General features: G+C 31.7%; 1 protein-coding gene across 1 annotated transcript in view; it reads left to right on the forward strand.

Moving 5' to 3' along the window:
• FAM227B (family with sequence similarity 227 member B) overlaps nt 1–23,347 on the forward strand; it is a 150,432-nt gene that overhangs the window by 17,444 nt on the left and 109,641 nt on the right. The window contains exons 6-11 of the mRNA XM_039889088.1: nt 2,254–2,289; nt 2,751–2,855; nt 6,413–6,511; nt 10,716–10,817; nt 14,138–14,264; nt 16,931–17,068. Coding sequence (XP_039745022.1) covers nt 2,254–2,289; nt 2,751–2,855; nt 6,413–6,511; nt 10,716–10,817; nt 14,138–14,264; nt 16,931–17,068 — 607 coding nt within the window. The remainder of the gene's footprint in view (nt 1–2,253; nt 2,290–2,750; nt 2,856–6,412; nt 6,512–10,715; nt 10,818–14,137; nt 14,265–16,930; nt 17,069–23,347) is intronic.

Consider the following 23,347-nt stretch of genomic DNA (forward strand, 5'->3'; position numbering starts at 1 on the left):
CGATATTAGTACCGCTACTCCTGCTTTTCTCTGAATGCCATTTGCTTGAAATATCATTTTCCACCCTTTCACTTTGAGTTTATATTTGTATTTGCAGCTGAGATGTGTCTCCTGGAGGCAGCATATGGTTAGGTTTTGTTTTTTGATCCAACCTGCAAATCTGTGCCTGTTTGTTGGTGAGTTCAGTCCATTTACATTTAGGGTGATTATTGAAATATGAGGTCTTTTTTTAGCCATTTTATCTTTTACTCTCTGGTAGCTCGGTGTTTTCATTGCTTCCTTGTCCTTGTGTTTCTGTTTTTTTATTTTAGTTGAGTTTTGTGGGTTTTCCCTCTGGTTCTTGTTTTATGTTGTATACTTTGGTTCTGAATCTTCGGTGTGTAGTTACCATTACGAATATGTAAAGGACAGTTTTTTATATATATATATACAGTCGTCCATTTTCTTCTGCGCGTGCCTTATCTCCTTTTCCCTTTGTGAATTTGGATCTTTGAATCCTCCCCTTTTCAGTCATTGTTGTCTCAATTTGTCCCTATGTATGCTGAACACTCCTTACTATCTTGCTATAGCAATTCTCTTCTTATTGTTTAAGCTTATAATGCCCTGTTCGTATAATGCATTTCTCCACTTCTATTTGCCTGATAGTCACCTTACTCTTAAGTATAATTTTTGTTGTTGTTATTTTGTTTGAGGTGAGCTGACCCCTTTCCATATTTCCTGTAGTGCAGGCCTCATAGTGGAGAATTCCTTCAATTTTTGTATGTCTAGAAATGTCTTAATTTCTCCTTCATGTCTAAAGTAGAGCTTAGCTGGATACATTATTCTAGGCTATAAGTTCCTTTCACTTAATATTTTGAATATGTGATTCCACTCTTTTCTGGCTTGTAAGATGTGTGCTGAGAAGTCTGACGATAATCTAATGAGTTTTCCTTTATAAGTTACTGTTTTCTTCTCCCTGGCTGCCCTGAGAATTCTGTCTTTGTTGTTGATTTTTGATAATTTTAATACAATGTGTCTTGGTGAAGGCCTTTTTGGGTTGAGGTAATTGGGTGTTCTGTTGACTTCTTGAATTCCAAGCTCCAGCTCATTCCTGTGGTAGCTCTATGTACACATCCTATGCTCAAATGTACTGGTGTGCAGTTTGAGTGTTTTTTGTTGAATTTTAGATGTTCAGCTTATTGTTGTTTCTAGGGGAGAGATCTAAGGATATCTCTTAATCCGCCATGTTTCTCCATACTCTATCTCTGGGTTTTTAAAAAAGCTGGACTCATATTCTTCTTCACACACAATATTAGAGTGTTGGCATTTTCACATCACAGATGTTATTTGAAGACAATGTATACATTTCATCTTCTTGTTATTTAATAATTTATATCTTATATGTAGTAGTGCTTGTCCCATATCATAATTGATCTCACTTTCCCTAAATAATCTTTCTTTTTTATTCCTTTGCATACTTTTTCAAATGCCAGTAATGTGATTCTCTTTCTGTTAGCCATCTGTTAATTTCCTTTCAAATTTGTTTTCTATGTCATCTTCTCTATAATATATGTATTGTGTAATGTGTGTATAAAATTTACCTGTAAGATTAGTTATTCCTGGAGGAAGTGAGGATATGTAAATTAGTAAACAATATATTAACATGTCTAGATGATCAAAAATTAATGTATTCAGAGGGCTACTTATTCTCTGTGAAAAGTAGTATGGTAAACACGGAGATGTGCCACTTAGATTCCCCTTCAAGGAATGACCTGCTACCCTAGCTGTTAAGAGGGCTATTAGGGAGCACTTTTTAGCTGTCAGCCCCTTTATGTGTTGCCTTATCTACAGAGAACTTCTCTTCCTGAGGACATGCCCTTATAGGAACCATCAATATCCAATGATTCATCAAGTTGGAGGCAGAAAGGCCTGGCTATTTCAGTTCAATACAGGACAACTATAATGGACTCCTTCAGTTTTAGAACTCTTCTTAGGGTCAGTTGAGGCTGTTAGACTTGCATCATAGCTGACTTCAGCATCTTCCTATACATTGTATATGTATCTTATTCCCTTCTTGAACTATGACTAACTTGGGGAAAGGACTGTCCTTGTATTTCTAGCATCTAACACAGAAACAGCATTCTAGGCCTCATTAGGACACACACACACACACACACATACACACACACACACACACATTAACTGAACAAATTTACCAACTATAAAAATTCTTTAATTTAGAGTTTTAATGATTTTATTTAAAATGTTTTCCAGCTTTCAGATGAGATGGAGACAAAGAAGAATGTAGAGGTATTTAAATTTTCTGTTTTATGAAATCATATATCAAAGTATTATATGGAGGTAAAAGAATGTTTTTAATAATGTAGATGCAACTATACATAGAAATAGGGGCCCTAGGAGAAAGTTAAGAACAGGTATAGAAGTTTTCTGTTTCTGCCTCATCCATTTCTTTATGTATAGTCTTGCTAAAATTCTTGATCATTTGAGTCATATCAAATTAGTTCTGAAATATAATTTTGTTTTGCTTTTGGACTCGGTGTATATGCCAGGGCTCTGAATTTCAGAGAAGCAGAAAATCTGAAGATTTTTCTTAGGTAGAGTGAATATTTTTCATTTATTTTCATAAAAAGAAGTAAAATAATTAATTAATTAATAATAGTTAAGTATTTATCTGTCTTTTGTAGTCATATGAGACTACTGAACTGAAAAAAGTGAAGTAATTATTGTTATGTGATATTTCCTCTTTCTAGGGTTGCAACTTCTCAGGATTCAAAACAAATGAGCTCACTCAATTACCCAGACATTTGGATGCTGAACGAATTTATCTTTTTATTTTAAAAGCCCATAACTTTGATGTATGTAAATATTATATCATTTTTATTGTATTATAAATTTTGAGTATGATTTAATGAATCAGACCTTTTTTTAAAGATCTGACAAATTAGGTGTTTAAGCAAGATTTAGTTCTTTGAGCATTAAGTCTGGCAGGAAATACCAGTGATGTTGTGCACCCTGATCACCAGAGAGAATGTATTAGACTCTGTGTTCCTGCCTCAGGTGTCTGAGGATGCTAGTGCGCATTGGCTTGGCATGTGACTATAGCAGCTATTTTCCGCCTCCCTCTTCCTGCTCTATCAGCTCGGAACATTTTAGCCTGCTCATTTTGACCCCAAAATAACTTATGAGAGCTTTTCTCCACAACCCCACCTATTCAGCCTTCAAGTATCTGGACAATTTTTGAGTAGTATATCTATAGGGTAGCCAACTGATAAAAAAGAAACCCTGCAGGTATAGGAAGGTAACTAGATCTTTGGTCTTTGAATGCCAGAGGTAGGCTGAGGGTTGAGTGGTTACTAGTATTGATTTCCCACCCATATGTATGTTAGGTAGTTAACTAATAAAGTTTCTATTTTCTAGGAACTTAAACAATGCTCCTCGTAATCCCAGGCAGATTCCTTTCAGACAGTTCTCTGAGATGTACTTGGCCCCTAGTAGGCCCTCTTTTCTTTCTCTCACCCCTAGCCTTCCTATGGCTCTTTATTTCTCAACACAAAATCCATGTTGCATTTCCTCCTACTGTTGTCCTCTGTGGTTCATCAGAAGTAACATAATCAACCATTAAACCTGGATAAATCCGTCCTAGCCATTATTTTTTGCCCTTTTTTCACTCTCTTTAAGATGAAAGAGAGTGTATCTCTTTAGTACTGTATATTCAAGATGCAGTGTTTCAAGAAGTACAGTGTGATGGACCTATTTGGATCTCCTGTTTTGCCCCTCAGGTAGGAAACCACGGAGCACCTCAATTGACATTTTCACCTAAAATGATTCAGTAATGACCCTCTCTCTTATTTTCCATGCTAATACAAATGTTTTTCAATTCTCTTTCATATTTTATAGGATTTTTGTGAGAGGGAAGGTTTAGTCTGCCTGCTGAATACAATCACTTGGTTCCATTTTTATAGAGAAAAACTACAGATGCAGATTGTTGTTAGGCCTGAGTCATGAGCATATTTATTCCTTTCTCTAACTATATTTTCCAAAGTTGCCTCAGGGAAAAGATTTTATTGTTATAAAAATTAATACAAATTATTTCAAAAACAATTTTATGAATGATATTCTAGCTCATCTATAATATTTTTTATAATTCTAATATTTGAGTTCTAAGATGGGACTACATTTTAACCATCAATGCATATACGCCTAACACAAATCACAAGGCAATCATATAAACAAAGCATAGAAGTACAGCTATGAGAAATTTTTAGTATGGTTAACTGGGAGGATGCTGGCATTACTGAAAGAAATAGGAAAATGAGGACTGGAAGTAGATATGGATGGTTAGGAGTGTATACAACCAGCAGCTGGGTTAAGATATCATGAGTTTGTGTATCAAACGCATATCTGATATAGATACCTAGTATTTTGTTTGTTAATATCCCTACCTGATTTCAAAAAAGAATTTAAATTGGCTTACTAGAGCATGTATAATGCAATGGCATTAAAATAAATACATGGTGAAATTAGAGTGAAAGTGTAGAAAAATAAAAATAACGGAGGGAAGGTTATTTTATAGAAATTCTTACAATAATTTACCAAGGGGCTGAATTTACACATCCGAAACTTGGAAAGAGAGGTTAAAGGGCTTCTGTTACATGCTCGAAGGTGTGAAATTCACTGAGTTGATTGAATTCTCCTAATCCTATCCAAACACATTCCTGCACATATAATCAGAGATCAAGTTTTTTAATGAAAGAAAGTATATATTATTCCCTGTACCACCCAGAACAAAGCCTTGGCTACAGATGATGCTCAGTAAAAATTTTGTTGAATTAAATCAAGTGAAAAGGGCCTATATTATGGATATGGGAGAAAACTGAACCACAAGCATACTTATTATATATCCAAATAGAAATTCAAGACAACATCAGAAATAATTTTGTCCAAACTAGAGTCAATATTAGTTCCAAGTCAGACAATCTATAAGTTTTAAGGTATGTTTACATTTACTTGAATCAAAAAAGTATCACAAAAGTAGACAGGGGAGTAGAAGGTGGGAAGGGGAGAAACATTTAACTTTTTAAGCTGTTTTGGGGTTTTCTTTTGCTAATTTCAACTTTTTAGTTGTTTTCACTAAGTATTAATATATTTTAAAGAATTTGGAATTGTTTTGAAAAAGCAGCGTTAGTGATACTAAACATAACCAAAACTTAAAATAGAAGCAATCACTCAATTAATTTATACTAAAAAGCATATTTGCAAATCATTTAAACAACAGTATTCGACTTTCCCCTCTGTATTTCAGTTTTCAACTTTTTTCTTTATGTTTATGTACTTTACATATGTTCTCTGTAATTAAGAAGTACTAAATCTAAGTTGATGCTGTTACCTATGTACTCCATACTAAGTGGCCTATGAAAGAGAAGTGGTCCCTCAAAATATGTGATAAATGACCTTGGTATAAAAGTTTGCACCGTGTCTTTTTATGTAGACTTACACTTGAGAAAAAGGAATTTATACTTATGTATTTCATTAAAAGAATTCTTGAGCTCTACTGAATCTGGCATTTAAAAACTCTTAATTGAATAAGATAAAAAGATTTATTTAAACCACAATTTATAGTCTGTAGTAGTCATGGTAAATAGATTTAACCTTATACGTCAATTTTGTTCAATTGCTTAAAGAAAACACTATGTCTCAATATGTCTAGAGTTATAATGGGTTTCATTAGGGTAGAATTCCATGATTATTGATATATCTTCAGTATAAAGGAAACTGTAGCATGTATCTTGGACTTTTCCTATCTTTGGTCTAGCCTACACTATCATCTCTACTACTAGCCAAATGTAGTTATTGAGCATATGTATGTGGCTAGTGCGACCTAGTTGAATTTTTAAATTTTATTTATCTTAATTAATTTATATATAAATTCAAAAACTAATATTTGATTTAGTTATTGAAAAATTTTGATTATGGTTGAAATAAAATTACAACCATGTATTTTATGAAGTCTAAATACTTACATAGTATTTATGATGAAAATTTACTGTTCAAATTGAGATGTTCTATTAATTATACACTATATTTCAAAGACCTAGTACCAAAAAAGAATGTAAAATATTTTTTTAATAATTTTTACAACAATTATATGTAGAAATGATAATCTTTTAAATATATTTGGCTAAGTGTCATTAAAATTAATTTCACCTTTTATCTTTTACTTTTTAAAGTGGCTACTAGAAAATTTAATATTATGTATATTGGCTCCATATTAAATTTCTGTTGAATAGTGCTAATCTATAACTATTGAACATATACTCTTTATAAAGCCTATTTACATTAATTACATGCACATGAATTATGTATTTTATAATGTAATTTTTTTCTCTCTATTTGTTTGGTTTTTTTTCCATAGGAAAAAATTTTCAAAATCTGGAAGACGCATTTTCTCTCAGAAGCCTCTATTGCTCTTTTGCATGATGCCTTTTGGTGGTGGTTTCTCTATAAATTTAAGGTATAATGATATGTTTCAAACTTTTTTTAGGTTGATTTGCAGCGTAATTTATTCTTTGCTAGACATAGCACTGGTGCAAAAAATATTATTCTGGATCCTTTCACGGAGCTTGGTTTTTTAGAATTCCACACGTTAGAAATCCTATTCGAAATCTAGAGTTCTTTCAGAAGAGTTGACTTTAATATGATTTTGAAGAACCCCGGTCTTCATTAATCAGAAAAAGAATAGTGAAATCAAACATTGTAGTGAATAATAAAGTTGTAGCTTCACTCGATACTATAATGTGCTGATGATGAATAGAAAACTCACTGCAAATTAGTGACATTGAAGGTTTTCATTTAGAAAACAGTCTACAGATCAGGTGGAAAGAGGGTCCTCACTTGATTCAAAAAGGTAAAGACTGATTAGGATTAAAAGAGAAAGATGTGGTTATCTTGGAAACAGTAAGAGAAAGGAAATAAGCAGCACGTGAATCTTATGTTAGAGAATATGTAAGCCTGGAAAAAGTGATGAATACCAATGACTGCTGTGTAGCCTCTGGAGCTGAAAGAATGGAAAATAGAGCAACCTAGGGGATCACAGTCTAAGCATTAAGGTGTGCCACCCCATCAAGAAAGGCTGAAAATGACTCAACTCTACACCTTTCTCCAGCTCAAATTACCCACAGAAAACTGCTTATGAATCCTTATAGAAATTTCATACCATGAAGGAATGGGTGTTACGAATTTTACATACAAACCATTCAGATAGTGCTTTGTGTTAGGATAATTAATGTAATTCTAGGTAAAAGTATCTCTCCTATATTTCTGATATTGTTAGGAGTGAGGCATAGAAAGTGGTATATCAATTCTGCAAAGGTACCTAGGGAAATTTATGAAATCAGGGGAGTTTTATTACCTTATATATTTTTCTAGATCTGGATCCTAAATTTATGTTTTTCCAGGATAACAGAGAGAAACCTTGCTTTCCCACTTAAATTTGTTACGTTTATATATAACAAGTTTTTGAAGGAAACAACTTAGTAAAATTTCTAGTGACTATATCAAGCTAAAATAGTATTTTATTATTCTGAATAAACATAGACTTGACACAAAAATATTAATGCCCCCTACATTTATAGGATTTATAAGATTATTCTTGGAATAACAAGGAAATAGAATTTTTTTATCTTTAAACTATTCTCTTGACACTACTGGCTTTCTGAAATTAAAATGTAATCATTTAAAAATATCATAATGTAATAGAATTTCCAGTTTAATTTACTCTTTTTGATGTCTTTTGAAGAGCGATATGTGATTCAGCTGAATCAGTGTCCTGCTAGTATTCTAAGGGACAATTTGGGGATCCAGATCAAATTGAAGCAACCTTTCCTTGAATTAAACAGAATAGTTCCTCTTTCATCGGTCTTGTTCATTGCATTTCATCTATGAATTTATTTCTAAGAGGGTTCATTGTTTGATATATATATATATGTATATATAATATATATATATGTATATATATATATATATACATATATATATATATATATATACATATATACATATATAGAAGCCAGTGAACTATATAAATAACATGACCTCTTAGATCCCTAAATCCATCAAATAATGTGGTGGGACACCCACACATTTTTACCAGCATTGTGTGGAAATAGAGCCACTCCTTGAACATTTTAGTTTAGTTAGGTATGCTCCTATTTCAAGGTGTGCTACATTTTCAAATGAATACGAAACACATGAATTCTATGTACTTTGTAGCCCACTTAATGAAAAATAAATAATAATGATTTTACAACTGGAATATAATAAAACCATAAGCCACTTATACAATTTAATTACCAATAGTATAATATGAAAAATATATAATCATACTCTAGAATAGAGCATGTTTCAGCATGCTAACTCTAAAACTTATTTCAATAATTGTTATATGATTAATATAAAAGCAAATTTTCTTTCTTTATTGTCTATGATTTACTGATAGCTTGATCTAGTAGAAAAACTGATGTACTTGAACCCAGAATACTAAAATTTAGATCTTGTTTTCCCAGTATTTAGTGTGAAACTTTGGACTAATCAAAACAAACAAACAAATGAACAAAAAAAAAACCTCTCTGATCTTCTCCTACCTCATCTCTAAAAAATAAAACAAAGATAGAAAATAACATATACTCTGCTTTTTTCCAAGTGTTGTTTTCCAAGGGTTATTGTGTGTTTTAAAAATGACATGAATAAGAAGATACCTAGTAAAATGCTATATAAATGTAATATGGGATTGAGATTCAGTATAATAGAGTTAAAACAAGTTTATCCAGTTAGTAAATGATGTGACCTTGAATAGTTATTTACTTCTCTAAGTCATTGATAACATTTTTAAAATTGCTTACCTTAGAAATTTAATGGGGGTGTTAAATGAGAAAATGCATGTAAAGTTGCTTGTTTGCATGGAACTGGGAATACAGTAAGTGTTCAATGAATACATCTATTTTATTATTATTGTTATTATTGTAATAGGACACAATGTTCTTTTCAAACTCTTCCAAAACCTGAAGAGGAGTGAACATTTTCTAGCTCATTTGATGAGGCAAGCATTACCCAGACACCAAAGCATACTACAGGAAACAAAAATCTATAGAGAAATATCCTCTATGATTAATATTGATGCAAAAATCCTCAACAAAATACTAGCAAACCAAATTTAGCAGCGTGTTGAAAAGATTATACTCTCTGACCAGTGGGATTTATTCCTGGAATGCGAGTATGATTTAACATATGTTAAATAGGTTGATCTAATAAATATGTCAGTAACCTGAATACCAAACAGCTGCAGGATACATTTTCTTTTCAAGCATTTACAAAAATGACCATACCATTTTGCTACTGCGTCTCCTATGGAGATATATATGATGTGGACACTAGGTTGTTTTGTATTACTCAAAGACATATTCTGGAACTTTCTTTTTGGGTAAATTTTTTTTCTTCAGACCTGTTAAGTATAGATTGTGCAACTGAAGCATGCTAACTTTTTGACAAGTAAAAAAAAAGAAAAAAAATATATAAATTCTCATTTAATTCACACACAACCTTATATCTTAGAACCACTGCCTATTAAACAAGTGATCAAGAACTGCTAACTATTAACATTATCATTATTATTTTTTGCTATTATTTCCTCCCATAAAATTTTTACACAAGTGTAAGAGCTGTATTGGGAGTGAGAAGACCTAGTCTGGCTCTCAGTTACTTAACTATATAACCTTGAATAATCCTCTTAATCTTTCTGAGTACCAGTGCGATCACTAGAATAGAGGGACTGAATGTAGGTAATATCTAACTTCCATTTTAGGTCTAAGATCCTATGCATTTATAAATCTCAGCTCATTTGGCTTGATAATTTCATAGAAGGCTACCACTAAATTTGGTAATTTTTGGTGTTTCTTATCAAAATTTGTTAATGCCAATGTGCTTCTACAATTGACATTATATATGAATTTAGCTCTTTAATTCATCTTTATTGCTTAATTCATGATTTTGACTAATTCATCTCTTTTTTGCTTAATAGAGCAATAATTCAGGGTGCTACCTTAGGACTTTACTGTAATATTGTCATTATTCTCTATAGATTTCTTCTCGCAACATGTATTGCTTTCAGTTTAGCTATCATGTCACAATTTTATTAGTTCTGTCTATGGCTGTTTCATCCCAGTAATTCCTTTAATTTCGTACTGAGTTACTGATAATGAAAGAATTAGAATGGTTATAGAACAACAGAAGGTAACTAAGTCATTGACTGCCTTCTGCATGCCAAATACTATGCAAGAACCTTCATTAATTCATCAAACATTTTTGTGTTTTCTATGTGCCAGGCACTGCGCTGAGAGCTTGAATTACCGTCAGACAAAACATGATCCTTGTTCTTATTTAATTTAATTATATCCCTGTTCTATCTTAAGATATGTATATATTATCAACATTTAGCATATGAGGAAACTAGGACTCAATTAACTTGTACAGGGTAATGCAGCTAATGAAATAACAGAGCCAACATTCAAATTCAGGTCTGCCTGATGCCAAAACCCATACTCATTTCACTGTAACAACTGATCTGCTCTGTAAGAATAGACAAAATTACTGACATTATGGAAACAAATTTTAATTTTAAATTGTAATATTAATGATAATTCCATACGTTTTTTATTTTTAAGCCTGACAAACAAAATCAAGATTCCTTGTTTGATAGAATTTCAGAAAGTTATGTGACACTTTTCATGAGCATACCTCTAAGTCGAAAAGATGCATTCTTTCAGGTAAAGATAGAAATTAACTGGTTATGCTAATTATTTTTAGAGCTGTTGAAATAGAAAAGTATTTATTTTATTTAAACACAGATGAGAACATATTTTGTTACTTCAAAAGCAAAATGTCCTGAAATAAAGCAAGTATTGATAATATTTTCAAAGTTATGCCCCCCATTCTAGACTACTATATTCCTTCACTAAAAATCTTACAGAATATCCTTAGTGTAGGTATTTTGTTTGCATATTAATAATTTGAAAAATATTGACTCATTCTCTGTATATCTTTTTTTTATATTTATCTCAAAAATTATTTATAAATTTTCTTTATACTGTATCTTTTGATATAAGAAGACTTGAAAAGTTTATGTTATGCCTAAGGCCTATCTAAGTGCCTATTATAGTAAAGAATAATGGACAAATTTGTGAATCAAATGTTTGTTTTACTTTTGTGTTGTTATATTAACTAATGAATAAGGCTGACTAAAATAATTTGTGTTCTTAAATAATATGAAATGAAGATGTGTAGAAATGTCATTGGACATTTTTCAATTTAAACATCTAGTATTTCAAAGCAGAATCCACATTCAAATACTTTATTATGTTGCGTCTTTAAATCAGAAATATGTAAGTATTTTGGAGTCAGTAGAGGTTTCCATGGATAAAACAAACCTAAAATAAAAATAAACATCCTTCACAACAAAAACATAAGCAAACCTAAATTGCCAAATATTTATGTTCCACCTTGAACTATCTTACTCACAAACATATACATACCTGTTGTAGAAGGAAGTCAGTAGTGAATTGGAAATGAGATTTGGCTTTGTGTCCGGAATCTGCTAATTACCTGGGGGATCATGTCAAGACATTCAGTCTCTCAGTTCCACAGCTGATTGTATATCAGATGAAGAGGTTGATCAGATTTATCATTCATAAATTGTTTTGTAGAACAATAATATTTTCAAAGATAGACTAGAGTTTTCTCAGCTAATATTAATTTTTTTCCTTATTTACAGAAAAAAAAATTAGTTAATGGTTAGGATTTTTGGTAATTAAATTGCCCAGAGATGAAAAAAACATCTGTTTCTCCTATCTATAATCTTTTACTCAGTCTATCTTTTGTGGTAAGTGTGTCTAGCCTACCTGCATGGTTTAAGGAAATGAAGCATGCTTTCACTTTAACATGGGGCTCTTAACGATAAGTATCCCATTTCATGTGGAATACTGGCACCATTACATTTCCCCCATCCCCCAATTTCTAGTCCTACATTTATGGTCCATATATTCTCTCCTGGAATGGATGTGCCTTTTGATAGATGTTGTATTTATGACTTTTCTCAAATCATGACTCGATTTGAGAAAAATCATAATATTTTCTGTGTCCCTATTTTCAGTGGCTTTTTCTAAAAAGAAATTACAAGTTGTTTAATCAAAATTCAATCTTCTTTTGAGAACAAACAAGCTATACACCTTAGTGATTTGACCCTTTGACCTGTGTTCAGTCTTCTTTTAATGTTCCCTCTCCTTGTTTATATGTTTGAGAACCAGGCCACCTCCCTACAGGTCTATCCCCTACAGAGCTATTTAAGTGGAAGTGAAGCCTCATCACTCATTGACCAATTTTCATTATTTTTAATTCATTCAAATAGGTGAGGGTTTTGTTACTATTGGCACATCAGATTTATCTCACTTAAATATTTAGTATGGCTTTTACTTCCCTCTCTTCCAATATCATACAACAATATTCCTTTAAAATTTTCCCAACGCAGTTTGACACTTGATCTCTTTTTTTCCTATCATCTCCTGAAGGTGAGGTATTCAGAGAAAATTTTTAGAAGTTCCCCTCATTCATCTTTTTCAACATTTTACTTTTAATCATTAGTATGATTTTATGTACCACAAATAAAATGTGTGATTGTTTCTGGTCATCAAATAATCATGGTTCATTCAATAAAATTAAATACATCAATATATTAAAGCAGTCTCTCACTCTTCCCCTGCCCCAAAAGAAAGATAATCATAGAGCTCTTCTAAGAATACTATCAATAACCAGCAAATTTGAGCACCACTGGACGAGGTGACTGTGTTACTTTCCTATCGCTGCTATTACAAATTATCACAAATTTAGCAGCTTAAAACAACAGAAATCAATCGTCTTACAGTTAGATTGGCCAGAAAGTCCAAAATGAGTCTTATGGGGCTAAAATCAAGGTATCAACAAAGCTAGTTCCTTTAGGAGCTCCCAGGGGAGAATCCATTCCTTGCCTCTTCTAGCTTCTGATGGCTGCCAACATTCCTTGGCTTCTGGTCACATCACTCCAATCTCTGCTTCTGCCATCGCATATCCTTCTCCTCTTCTATAATAAAATTTTCTTCAGCACTCCTCTTATAAGAACACTTTCTATTACATTTAAGGCCCACTGGATAATTCGAGATAGTCTCCCCATTTCAAGATCCTTAACTTAGTGATATCTGCAAATCTCTTGTGCTAAGTTTACAGGTTCCAGGAATTAGGACAATAACCATTAAAGGGCCTTTTTGATCCTAAAATTTACATTATTAAGGGTAAATGTGTGATTGTAAATACTTATCTGAATGCAGAGTACCAAAATAGTTAATAAATATTTTTAATCTTTAATATAAAAATATGGTATCATTCTATGTTTAGTCACTCCCTGAGAAGAATTTAGTAGTCTAGGGATTTTACTAATAGAATACTGGTAGAACAATATACTTGTTGATACATTATCATGATTTTAATATGTAAATAATACAATAGTTATTACAATATATTAACTCACATAAACAGGCTTCAATTATTTAAAAATATGCTTTATATTCTCACCATGAAAAAAATGATAATTATGTGACATAATAGAGGTGTTAACTAAGGCTACAATGGTAACCACATTGCAGTATATAAATGTATCAAATCAACTCACTGAACACATTAAAATTACACAGTTATGTGTCAATTATATTTACATATACTTTTTATTATAATGACCTGTATACATCACTTTATAAAACAGGATAACAATAGTAAGATCAAATAAAATAAATACATAATATCAAACTTTATCTTAATCGTTAACTTCATCTTTTATCCAAATTAATTTTTTTTCCCCAAATGATAACAAATAGCCAAACCGACTAGTATTTTCAACTCTTCTTTATATTCCTCAATTAGAGATATAAAGAGATAATAAATGGCCTAAAGAAAGCTATAACAAAAAAGGGACATGTATATTTTACAAACTTAATAATTTCTTTGGTAGTTGAGATACATTATATGAAATATGAAATTATTCTAATATGACTATTTTTGGCAGATGTATCCTGATTGTTTGGCACAAGCTATCTATGCAACATTCCAGGAAGCATTTCCAGAATCCAGTAATCTCTTTAATGATGAATTTAAAGAAGATCTAGGGAATAATATTTTTCTTTGGTTGTCAGGTATGATTGTCGTTTAAATATTGAGCATCATTTTGGTACCTAAAATTTTTGTATTTCATTTGCTCCAGTCAAAAAATTAGTAGTTCTTTGGCTTATAAAACATGCCATATTGATTCCTATGTTTTATTTATTTTTTCTGAAACTTTTATCATACTAAAATTAATCAGTTTATGAACTTTAGAAGCCAAATAATTTTATAGGCAGTGAAATGATTGCCAAAATTGAATTGACACAAATAAAGTCATACCATATACATTTTATGGAAGATAAATATTTTAAGTTGCTTTTAGAACACTACTGACATAACTAATAATATCGAGTGAATTCTAGAGCTAGTTGAGTTTCTAGTAGAACACATAATCAGTTAAAGGAACTTTTTTTTGTATCATGAGGTGATCGTAGGTGGGAGTGATAGAACTGAAAGACTAAAGGGAAATAAGATTCTATCCTATTTAGTTAGAGATTTAGTTACTTAGGTTTAAATCAAATATATATTTGCATATTCCTGGAATGATCTTCCAAGATTTTTTTTCTAAGACTATAATGCTATTATGAACTACACAAAGCTATTGACAGTTTTCAAGTAGTGCTCCTTATAAATCTTTTGGTCTAAATTTTCACTGATTTTTGAAACTTTTGTGTCGGTTCTTACTAACCAAACCATTTCTGTAAGAAAGTGTTTCATTTTGTTTTGTTGTTATTAGATTTACGGAGATGACATTGGTTAATAAAATTATATAGGTTTCAAGTGTACAATTCAATAATATATCATATGTGTATTGTATCGTGTGTGTTCACCACCCAAAGTCAAATCTCCTTTCATCACCATCTATTTGATCCCCCTTTACCCTTACCACCTCTCACCTTCCCCCTGATAACCAGTAAACTGTCACCTGGGTCTGTGAGTTTTTGTTTGTCTTGTTCGTTTGTTGCTTTCGATTTTATATCCCACATATAAGTGAAATCATATGGTTCTCAACTTCCTCTGTTTGACTTATTTTGCTTAGCATGATAATGTCAAGATTTACGCATGATGTTGCAAATGGCAGTGTTTCATCTTTTCTTATGGCTGAGTAATATTCCATTGTATATATATACTCCATCTTCTTTATCCAATCATCTATCGATGGATACTTTGGTTATTTTTCATATTTTAAGGAGGGGGAAATACCAGACTTCTGTATATTGGTTTTGTATTCTACAACTTTACTGTACTGGGTTCCTATATTAAGTATCATTTCATCAACAAATAGTGACAGTTTTACTTCTTTCCAATTTGTATGCCTTTTATCTCTTTTTCTTGCCTAATTGCTCTAGCTAGGACTTCCAATACTATAGTAAATAAAAGTGGTAATAGTGGGCATCCTTGTCTTGCTCCTGATATTAGAAGAAAAGCTTTCAACTTTTCATCATTTTGTGTTTGTCATATGTGGTCTTTATTATGTTGAGGTACATTCCCTCTATACGCACTTTGTTGAAAGTTTTTATCATAAATAAATGGGTGTTGAATTTTATCAAATGTTTTCTCTGCATCTATGAAGATGATTATATGATTTTTATTCTTCATTTGGTTAATGTGATGTATCACATTGATTTACAGGTGTTGAACCATCCTTGCATCCCTGGAATAAATCCACTTGATCATGGTATATGATTCTTTTAATGTATTCTTAAATTTGGATTGCTAATATTTTGTTGAGAATTTTTGCATCTATGTTTATCAAAGATATTGGCCTATAATTTTCTAATTTTTCATGATTTAGTCTTAGAAGATTGCATGTTTCTAGGTATTTATTTCTTCTAAGTTTATGTATAATTGTGTATAATTGTTCATAGTATTTTCTTATGATCCTTTGTATTTCTGTGGTATCAGTTGTAACTTCTTTTTCATTTCTGATTTTATTTATTTGAGCCTTCTCACTTTCTTCTTGCTTAGTGTAGCTAGAAGTTTATCTATTTTGCTTACCTTTTCAAAGAACCAGCTCTTAGTTTAATAAATCTTTTCTATTGTTCTTTTTTTTTTCATTTATTTCTGCTCTGATCATTATTATTTCTTCCTTCTACTACCATTGAGTTTTGTAAAGTTAGATGGTATTTTAACAGCCAGAAGCTATGGCATATTTTCTTCCCAGTACTAGAACTTTGGGCTGAGGAGACTGGTGTAGGCTGGGACCACTTGCTCCTCCAGGAGGGACTTCCACAGCTAAGATATCTCTCCTGAATCTCACCTGCCACACGTGAGTGTCGGACCAGCCCCATTCCACATCTTTGCTCCTCCTATCAGTCTCAAAGGGACTTCTTCTGTATGACATTATTATAGGACTTTTGTTCAGCTAGACTTCAGGTGATTCTCAATGATGATTGTTTGGTAGTTTAGTTGTAATTTCATTGTGGTCATCGGGGGAGAAGAACACAGTGTTTACCTAAGCCATTTTGATCCAAAGCTACCTGAACACCAAGTTTTAGCTCTTTTCTAATTCACTGTTTTATATAATAAGATTAACTTTTCTGTATAGAAGTTCCCGTATTGAAACTTGAGAATGACAATTCTTACAAGACTGTTCTAAGAATGAAATCTACAATACTGGTAAAAACGTTTTGATGAATTAAAAAGATATTTTCAAAATCCTAATTTATTTGGTTAAGTGTAAATTTTCTTTTAACAGGTTTAAGACCTCAAAAAGGCTTTTGGACCCATTGGAAACTGAAAGAACTCTCCACTACAACCATACATGGTACCAAAAAAGCACCTTTAAAATCTATACAGGGCAGGATTGCAAGAAGTCAAGAACGTATAATAAATAGTAAGTAAATTTATTTTAAACTGCAGAATGAAAGATAGCCTAACTCAAGTGTGCTAAGTTATTTATTTGTCAGAATTTTCTAATGGTTTATTATTAGACCTTTGGTGAGGGTCTTAACATTTGGTTAGTAGATTGGCATTACAGTAGTTTGGATATTGCTTCACTTTTAGTTTTTCATTGTAAAAGTGATATGTGCTTAAATCCTTTTCCCATTTTGCCTACTATTATATTCTTATATTGATTTTTAGTATCTTTTCATATATTCTTACTTTTTAACTATCTTGCTAACTGGTTAATAATGTTTTACCAATAGATAAGTCAAATTTCTTTTTTTAGTAAATTTAAATGATGTTTTCTTTGGTTCCAGTTTTGAGGCACGTTTGTCAGGACTTTCTTACCTAATATTATGAAAATGTCTACCTGTTTTCACTCCACATAATTATTTGGGAATTCATTCATTCTAGATTGTTGGCATGTATTAACAGTTTGTTCCCTTGAATTGTTGAATAGTAGTCCATAGTAAAAATATATCATAATTTGTCTACTCATTCACCTGTTGGTGAATATTTGCAGTGTTTCCAGTTTTTAGTTGTTATAAATAAAACTGCTGTGAACATTCATATATGAGATTTTGGACATAAGATTTCACTTCTCTTTGGTAAACATCTACTAGTGGAATGGCTGGGTAGTATGGTAGGTGTATGTATAGCATTTTAAGAAATTGCCCAACTTTTATCTGAAATTTTGTCTCATTTTAGTAATAAGTATAAGGTTTCTTCTCTTTTCTAATAGAGTTAGCGTAAAATTGGTATTTATTCTTTTTTACATGTTTGGTAGAATTCAAATTGGTACAGCCACTATGGAAAACAGTTCCTCAAAAAATTAAGAATAGAGTTAACATATGACCCAGCAATCACATCTCTAGGTATTTACCCCCAAATTTTAAAACATTTATCTATAAAGATATATGCACCTTTATGTTCATAGCAGCATTATTCAAAGTGGCCAAGACATGGAAACAACCAAAATGTTCTTTGATAGATGATTGGATAAAGAAGCTGTGGCACATATATACAATGGAATATTACTCGGCCGTAAGAAAAGAGGAAATACTACCATTTGCAAGAACATGGATGGATCTTAAGATTATCATGCTAAGTGAAATAAGTCATAAAAAGTTGAGAACCATATGATTTCACTTATATGTGGGATGTAAATCTGAAAGCAGCAAACAGTAATACAAACAGATTCATGGACATGGACAACAGTTTAGTGATTACAGAGGGAAGGGGAAGGTGGGGAGGTAGATCAGGGTGTAAGGGGTCAAATATATGGTGACAAAAGGAAATTTAACTTTGGGTGGTGAACACACAATGCAATACAAGGATGATGTATTATAGAATTGTTTACTTGAAACCTATATAATTTTATTAATCAATAAATTTAATAAAATAATAAAACTTTAAAAAATGAGAAATAAATTATAAAAATTATATATGGATTTTTGAAAAATGTGACAGACCAATGGATTTTAATGTAACAGAGTACACAAAGTACAGTGATATGGTTTCAGGTTCCACATGCTACCCACTATTAAGAAACAACAACTTCTGCGGTTTTTATGTAATATCAGAGAATATTCACATATGGGGAGTCAAGATTCAATAGGGACAAAGTTTCAGTTTGGGAAGGTGAGAAAGTTCTTGAGATGGATGGTGGCAATGGTTACACAATCATGCAAATATCTTTAATGCTGCTAAACTGTACACTTAAAAATGGTTAAAATGGTCAGTTTTATGCTATGTATATTTCACCATGATTGACAAGTATCATGAAACAGCACATACTTTATAAAAACAAATCAAACAAACAAATGAACAAAAGAATATTCACAATTATATGAAAAGGCTATTAAAATATTCCTTTTCCAACTACTTATCTGTTTGGTACTGGATTTTCGTTATGTACTTCAATATATAAATATATGTATACTTCGAAAAATATCACAACAAAAAAATGCAGAAGTAGATATTGGAATCCAGCTGTCTTCTACTAAGTCAGATGTTAAAGAGATTTTTAAAATGTGAAACAATGTTACTCCTTAAAATTTTTCTTGAAAATAGTTCTTTTTCAAAAAGAAATAACAAGAAATGAATTTATTACTGTTATTTTTAAAGAACTAATAAATAAATATTTAAGCTTTCTCAGTTTTAACTTCTAATATAAGAAATACTGATAGTTTTTTGGCATCTCCAGTTATTCTTAAGAGTATCAAGGAGCCCTGAGAATGAAAAGTTTGAGGACCACTGCCCTATAGAACAATGCTGTGAGTGAGCCTGGCCCATGGCATCTGAGAGCTATCACACCCAGCTTATAGTTTTACAGTTTCTGTGTTGCTTATCCTCAAGCTGGATTCAGTTGTCACTGTGGAGAATCCCCTAAACATAAGACTCAGATAATTTATTTACTCAGGACATAAGTATGTGTTGATTTGGAGACTTTTCTACAGTTTCTTATGTTTTCTCAGGTCTGATGTATTTAACTTGCACGTAAAAGACCTGAATGTCTTTGAGTATGTCATATGACCCCTCTGAGCTTTATTTTTCTCCCTGAAAAAAAATGAAGTGATTAGAATAGATTATTTCTATATTCCCTCTTTCTTACATTTTGTTATTCTATAACTTCTATCCATAGGTGCTGAATAATATTCCAAAGTGGTTGTTGACTATTGGGGTAGAATTAGCAATAGAGACTTATAGCTTGGATTTATCATTTTAGAGCTCTTCCCCCTATATAGTTTCTCTCTGTCTCTCTCTGTCTCTGTCTCTGTCTTTCTCTCTCTGTCTCTCCCTCTCTGTCTGTCTTTTTCTGTGTGTGTGTGTGTGTGTGTATTGATACCTTCATCTGTGTACTGAAGGAATGCTAATGAAAGTCAAGAGCAGAACTGGGGTAAAACATGAGTATATATGTGCATGTGTGTACATATATATACATATATATATGATTTTGAAGGAATAAAATAACTTGTGCTTTATGTATACTGCTTTCTTGGAATTGCTTCTTCTAATCCAAAAACATATTTAAAACATAATTTTTTCTTCTTAATATTCAAGATACTTATTGTCATGTGGGGTTAACTTTTCTCCAGAATTTTAAACTAAGAGAACTTTCTGTTTTTGTTTTTAATGAAATAAACAGATACCAGATAGTTAAAAATTGCCATCCAGACAAAATGGCATATCTTCCTTTTTAGGACTGGAATGTAAGCAGTTATAGAATTTCAGTATCTGGAATGACTCAGGATTTACAAGCCAGCTCCCCTTAACCTTGTATTGTTAGATTATTTTCAAGACTAAAGTTTTAATGTTTATTTCTCTTATTATGGTACAACACCATATAACCTTGAAACTCAGATGATCATTTTTTAAAAACTATTTTTATACCTCTCTCCTAATTTTAAACTCAGTTTTTCCTTTTATCTGGACTTTAAGATTAAAATTTTAATATACTTCATGATTTTTGTCAACTATAGTTTAAACCACAAGCAATTTAAAAAATTCTTATATTCAATTAACATGTAGCTTTTAAGTACCTATGTGCACATTACTGTACATGGTGCTTTGGGGAGATAAAAAATAATAAAGAAATGTAGTAGTTACTCATACACAAGTACTAGTTGATATTTAGCAAATGACATGTTCCAGAGATTCTTAAAGTCATGGCCAGATGGATTAGCTAGTTAAACTTTCATTTACACCTCTGTCATTTTGCTACCTCTTCACTGTCAGCAATGCTTAGAGACAACTAAAAAATAACCTTTAAAACTTGGAAATAAAGTAACTCTCTGAAAAATAAGCCAGCAAAATCTCAACACTGTCCTTTTCAATATATGTCATTATTAAAAAGGAAAAAAGAAAGAAAGAAAGAAAGAAAGAAAGAAAGAAAGAAAGAAAGAAAGAAAGAAAGAAAGAAAAGAGAAAGAAAGAAAGAAAGAAAAAAAGAGAAAGAAAGAAAGAAAGAAAAAGAAATTTACATGGCTAAAGAGTGAGGAAACCCCAAACACTAATAAGATGGCCAGAGATATAAACTCCCAATGTGGTAGTAATTTAATAAGTAGTATTATTATATTGTTATTGCTTATATTTTATACTATATGGAGAAAGACTCTGTGAACAGAAATGAGGTAAACAACATGTGACATAGAATAGAGGTGGCCCAAAGAACAAGAAACTGGCAGTGTTTTTGCAAAACTATTTAGATTTGATCATTGTGAATTAGATTTCATAAAAATTTGGATAATATATTTCTTAAAACCATTTCACCTCCCTTTGCTTTGATGCCATGCTCACCAAGCAACTTTCTAATTACTAATTTAGTTTCCAAGATAACTTTCCAAGGTCTGCCATTAGATGACTTGAGAATGCCTGTCCCAGATATGCTGGTCATTTATTGGTAGCGGTGGTCAGAGGTGCTGGATAGTATAAAAAAGCAATACGTTCTTATTGTATTATGAAATGTATTAACGTACTCTATCGAGTGACATAGAAGTGTCACACCAAGAAATGACTAACATGAATTAGAATATTCTGAGAGATTCAGTCACTAGCTTAAACAAAATCATTTGCAACAACTACTTTATATCTTGCTTAAATAGTGGAATAATGCTTTCTAGTGAGGGGTGCTCATTATTCCATTACTGAACTGGAATTAGTTTATCCATTCATTAATGAATATTTACTAAGTGTTTCCCTTGTGCCAGACACTGTCAAAGTGAACAAAACAGATAAGAACCTTTTCCTTGTAAAACTTATAGGCTAGTGAGGAGAGACAGACAATGGGATAAACACAATGGACTAAGAGAACTTTAAGGTTTGCGTTAAGCAGTGAAAAAATTGAGTGGGTAAGGTAGAGCCAATTGTTTGACAGCTTTGGATGCTATTTTAAGAAATTTAACTAAACCAAATAGTTCATAAGAAGCCTAAATGAGTTCTTCAAATGGGATTTAACATAGTCAAAATCGTATTTTAAGAAGATTAAGAAATTTTAGGTAGCATATGAGATGAGGAGAAACTTAAGACAGGAGAATTATTAGGAAACAATTGCTAAATTCTGGACATTGAGGCAATGTGGTTGTAGAAGGACCAAGAAAGATGGTCCTTCTGCAGTCTACCTGCATTTCGGTGATATCAGATAATCAGAGAGAAGTAGAGACAAAAATAAAAGCTAACCCAATTTTGAGCATAAATATTAGAATATTTATCTACTCTTATGTACTGTTGATTATAATATGTATTTGGAAAAGCTTTCTGAAAATCAATTTTTCAATTTGCATTTTTAAAGGAATTTTTGGTCTAGTAATTCTATTATAATCATCTTAAGAAAATAAATATAAAGAAGCATGTACAAAAAGGTTCATATGTATGTTAGTGAAAAATTTGAAACAACCAAAACACCAACAATTAGAGATCAGTTAAATAAAGAAGAGTAAGGTAGAAGCCCTCTCATCTAGCCTAGACAGAGTCATTGTTTAATTAATAGAAAATTTTATTAAAATAGGGAATCATTAAATTGATATGTACATGCCTTAAGTATTTTATTTAAAATATAACATATATTCACTTGTCAATTTCTAAAAAAGGAGGTAGGGCCTTTCCTGTGCATATAATTCTAATAATTACCACACCCATTAAATATTGTCTACAATGTCCAGTTTGAGTTTCTTTAAAATGGACTGGGAATTCAATATCGGGCAAACAATCTAAATGTATAACTCTACATTTTTATTACTGTTTTCCTGTTGCCTTCTCATACCTAATTTAACAGCTAAGTTTTTAATCACTTAACTTTGTCCATTGGTACTCTATAAGCCACTCTAAGTAATATGGGAAACAACTGTGGTTTTCAACAAAGAATTGGGTCATCTGAAATATAATCTAACAGAATTGTTCTGGCTGTTCTGTTTGAGAATGGACTATAATGTGTGTGTGTTGGGGGGGGTGCCCTTTGTGCACTCTATACTCTATAAATATTCCAATGCAAAAACAATTGTAGCTCTTTCTAGTGTTTGCATTTCCTTTTAGCCTCAATTGTGACTAGCAAAAATATGTAGGCATCTAGGAAAACCAGGATCCAAAAAGTACGGCAGACTTTAGAATCATATCAGAAAGCATGGAATTAGGTGGGAAGCAACATAGTCTTTTCAGGGTTTTAAGGAAGAAACAAAGATGAACCAGGAATAGATCCTGAAGAGATTCCCAGTCCCTACCACCCCATTTAGCT

This window comes from Pteropus medius, unplaced genomic scaffold (genome assembly GCF_902729225.1).
Source record: "Pteropus medius unplaced genomic scaffold, Ma_sr-lr_union100, whole genome shotgun sequence".
In the NCBI taxonomy this organism is placed as follows: Eukaryota; Metazoa; Chordata; class Mammalia; order Chiroptera; family Pteropodidae; genus Pteropus; species Pteropus medius.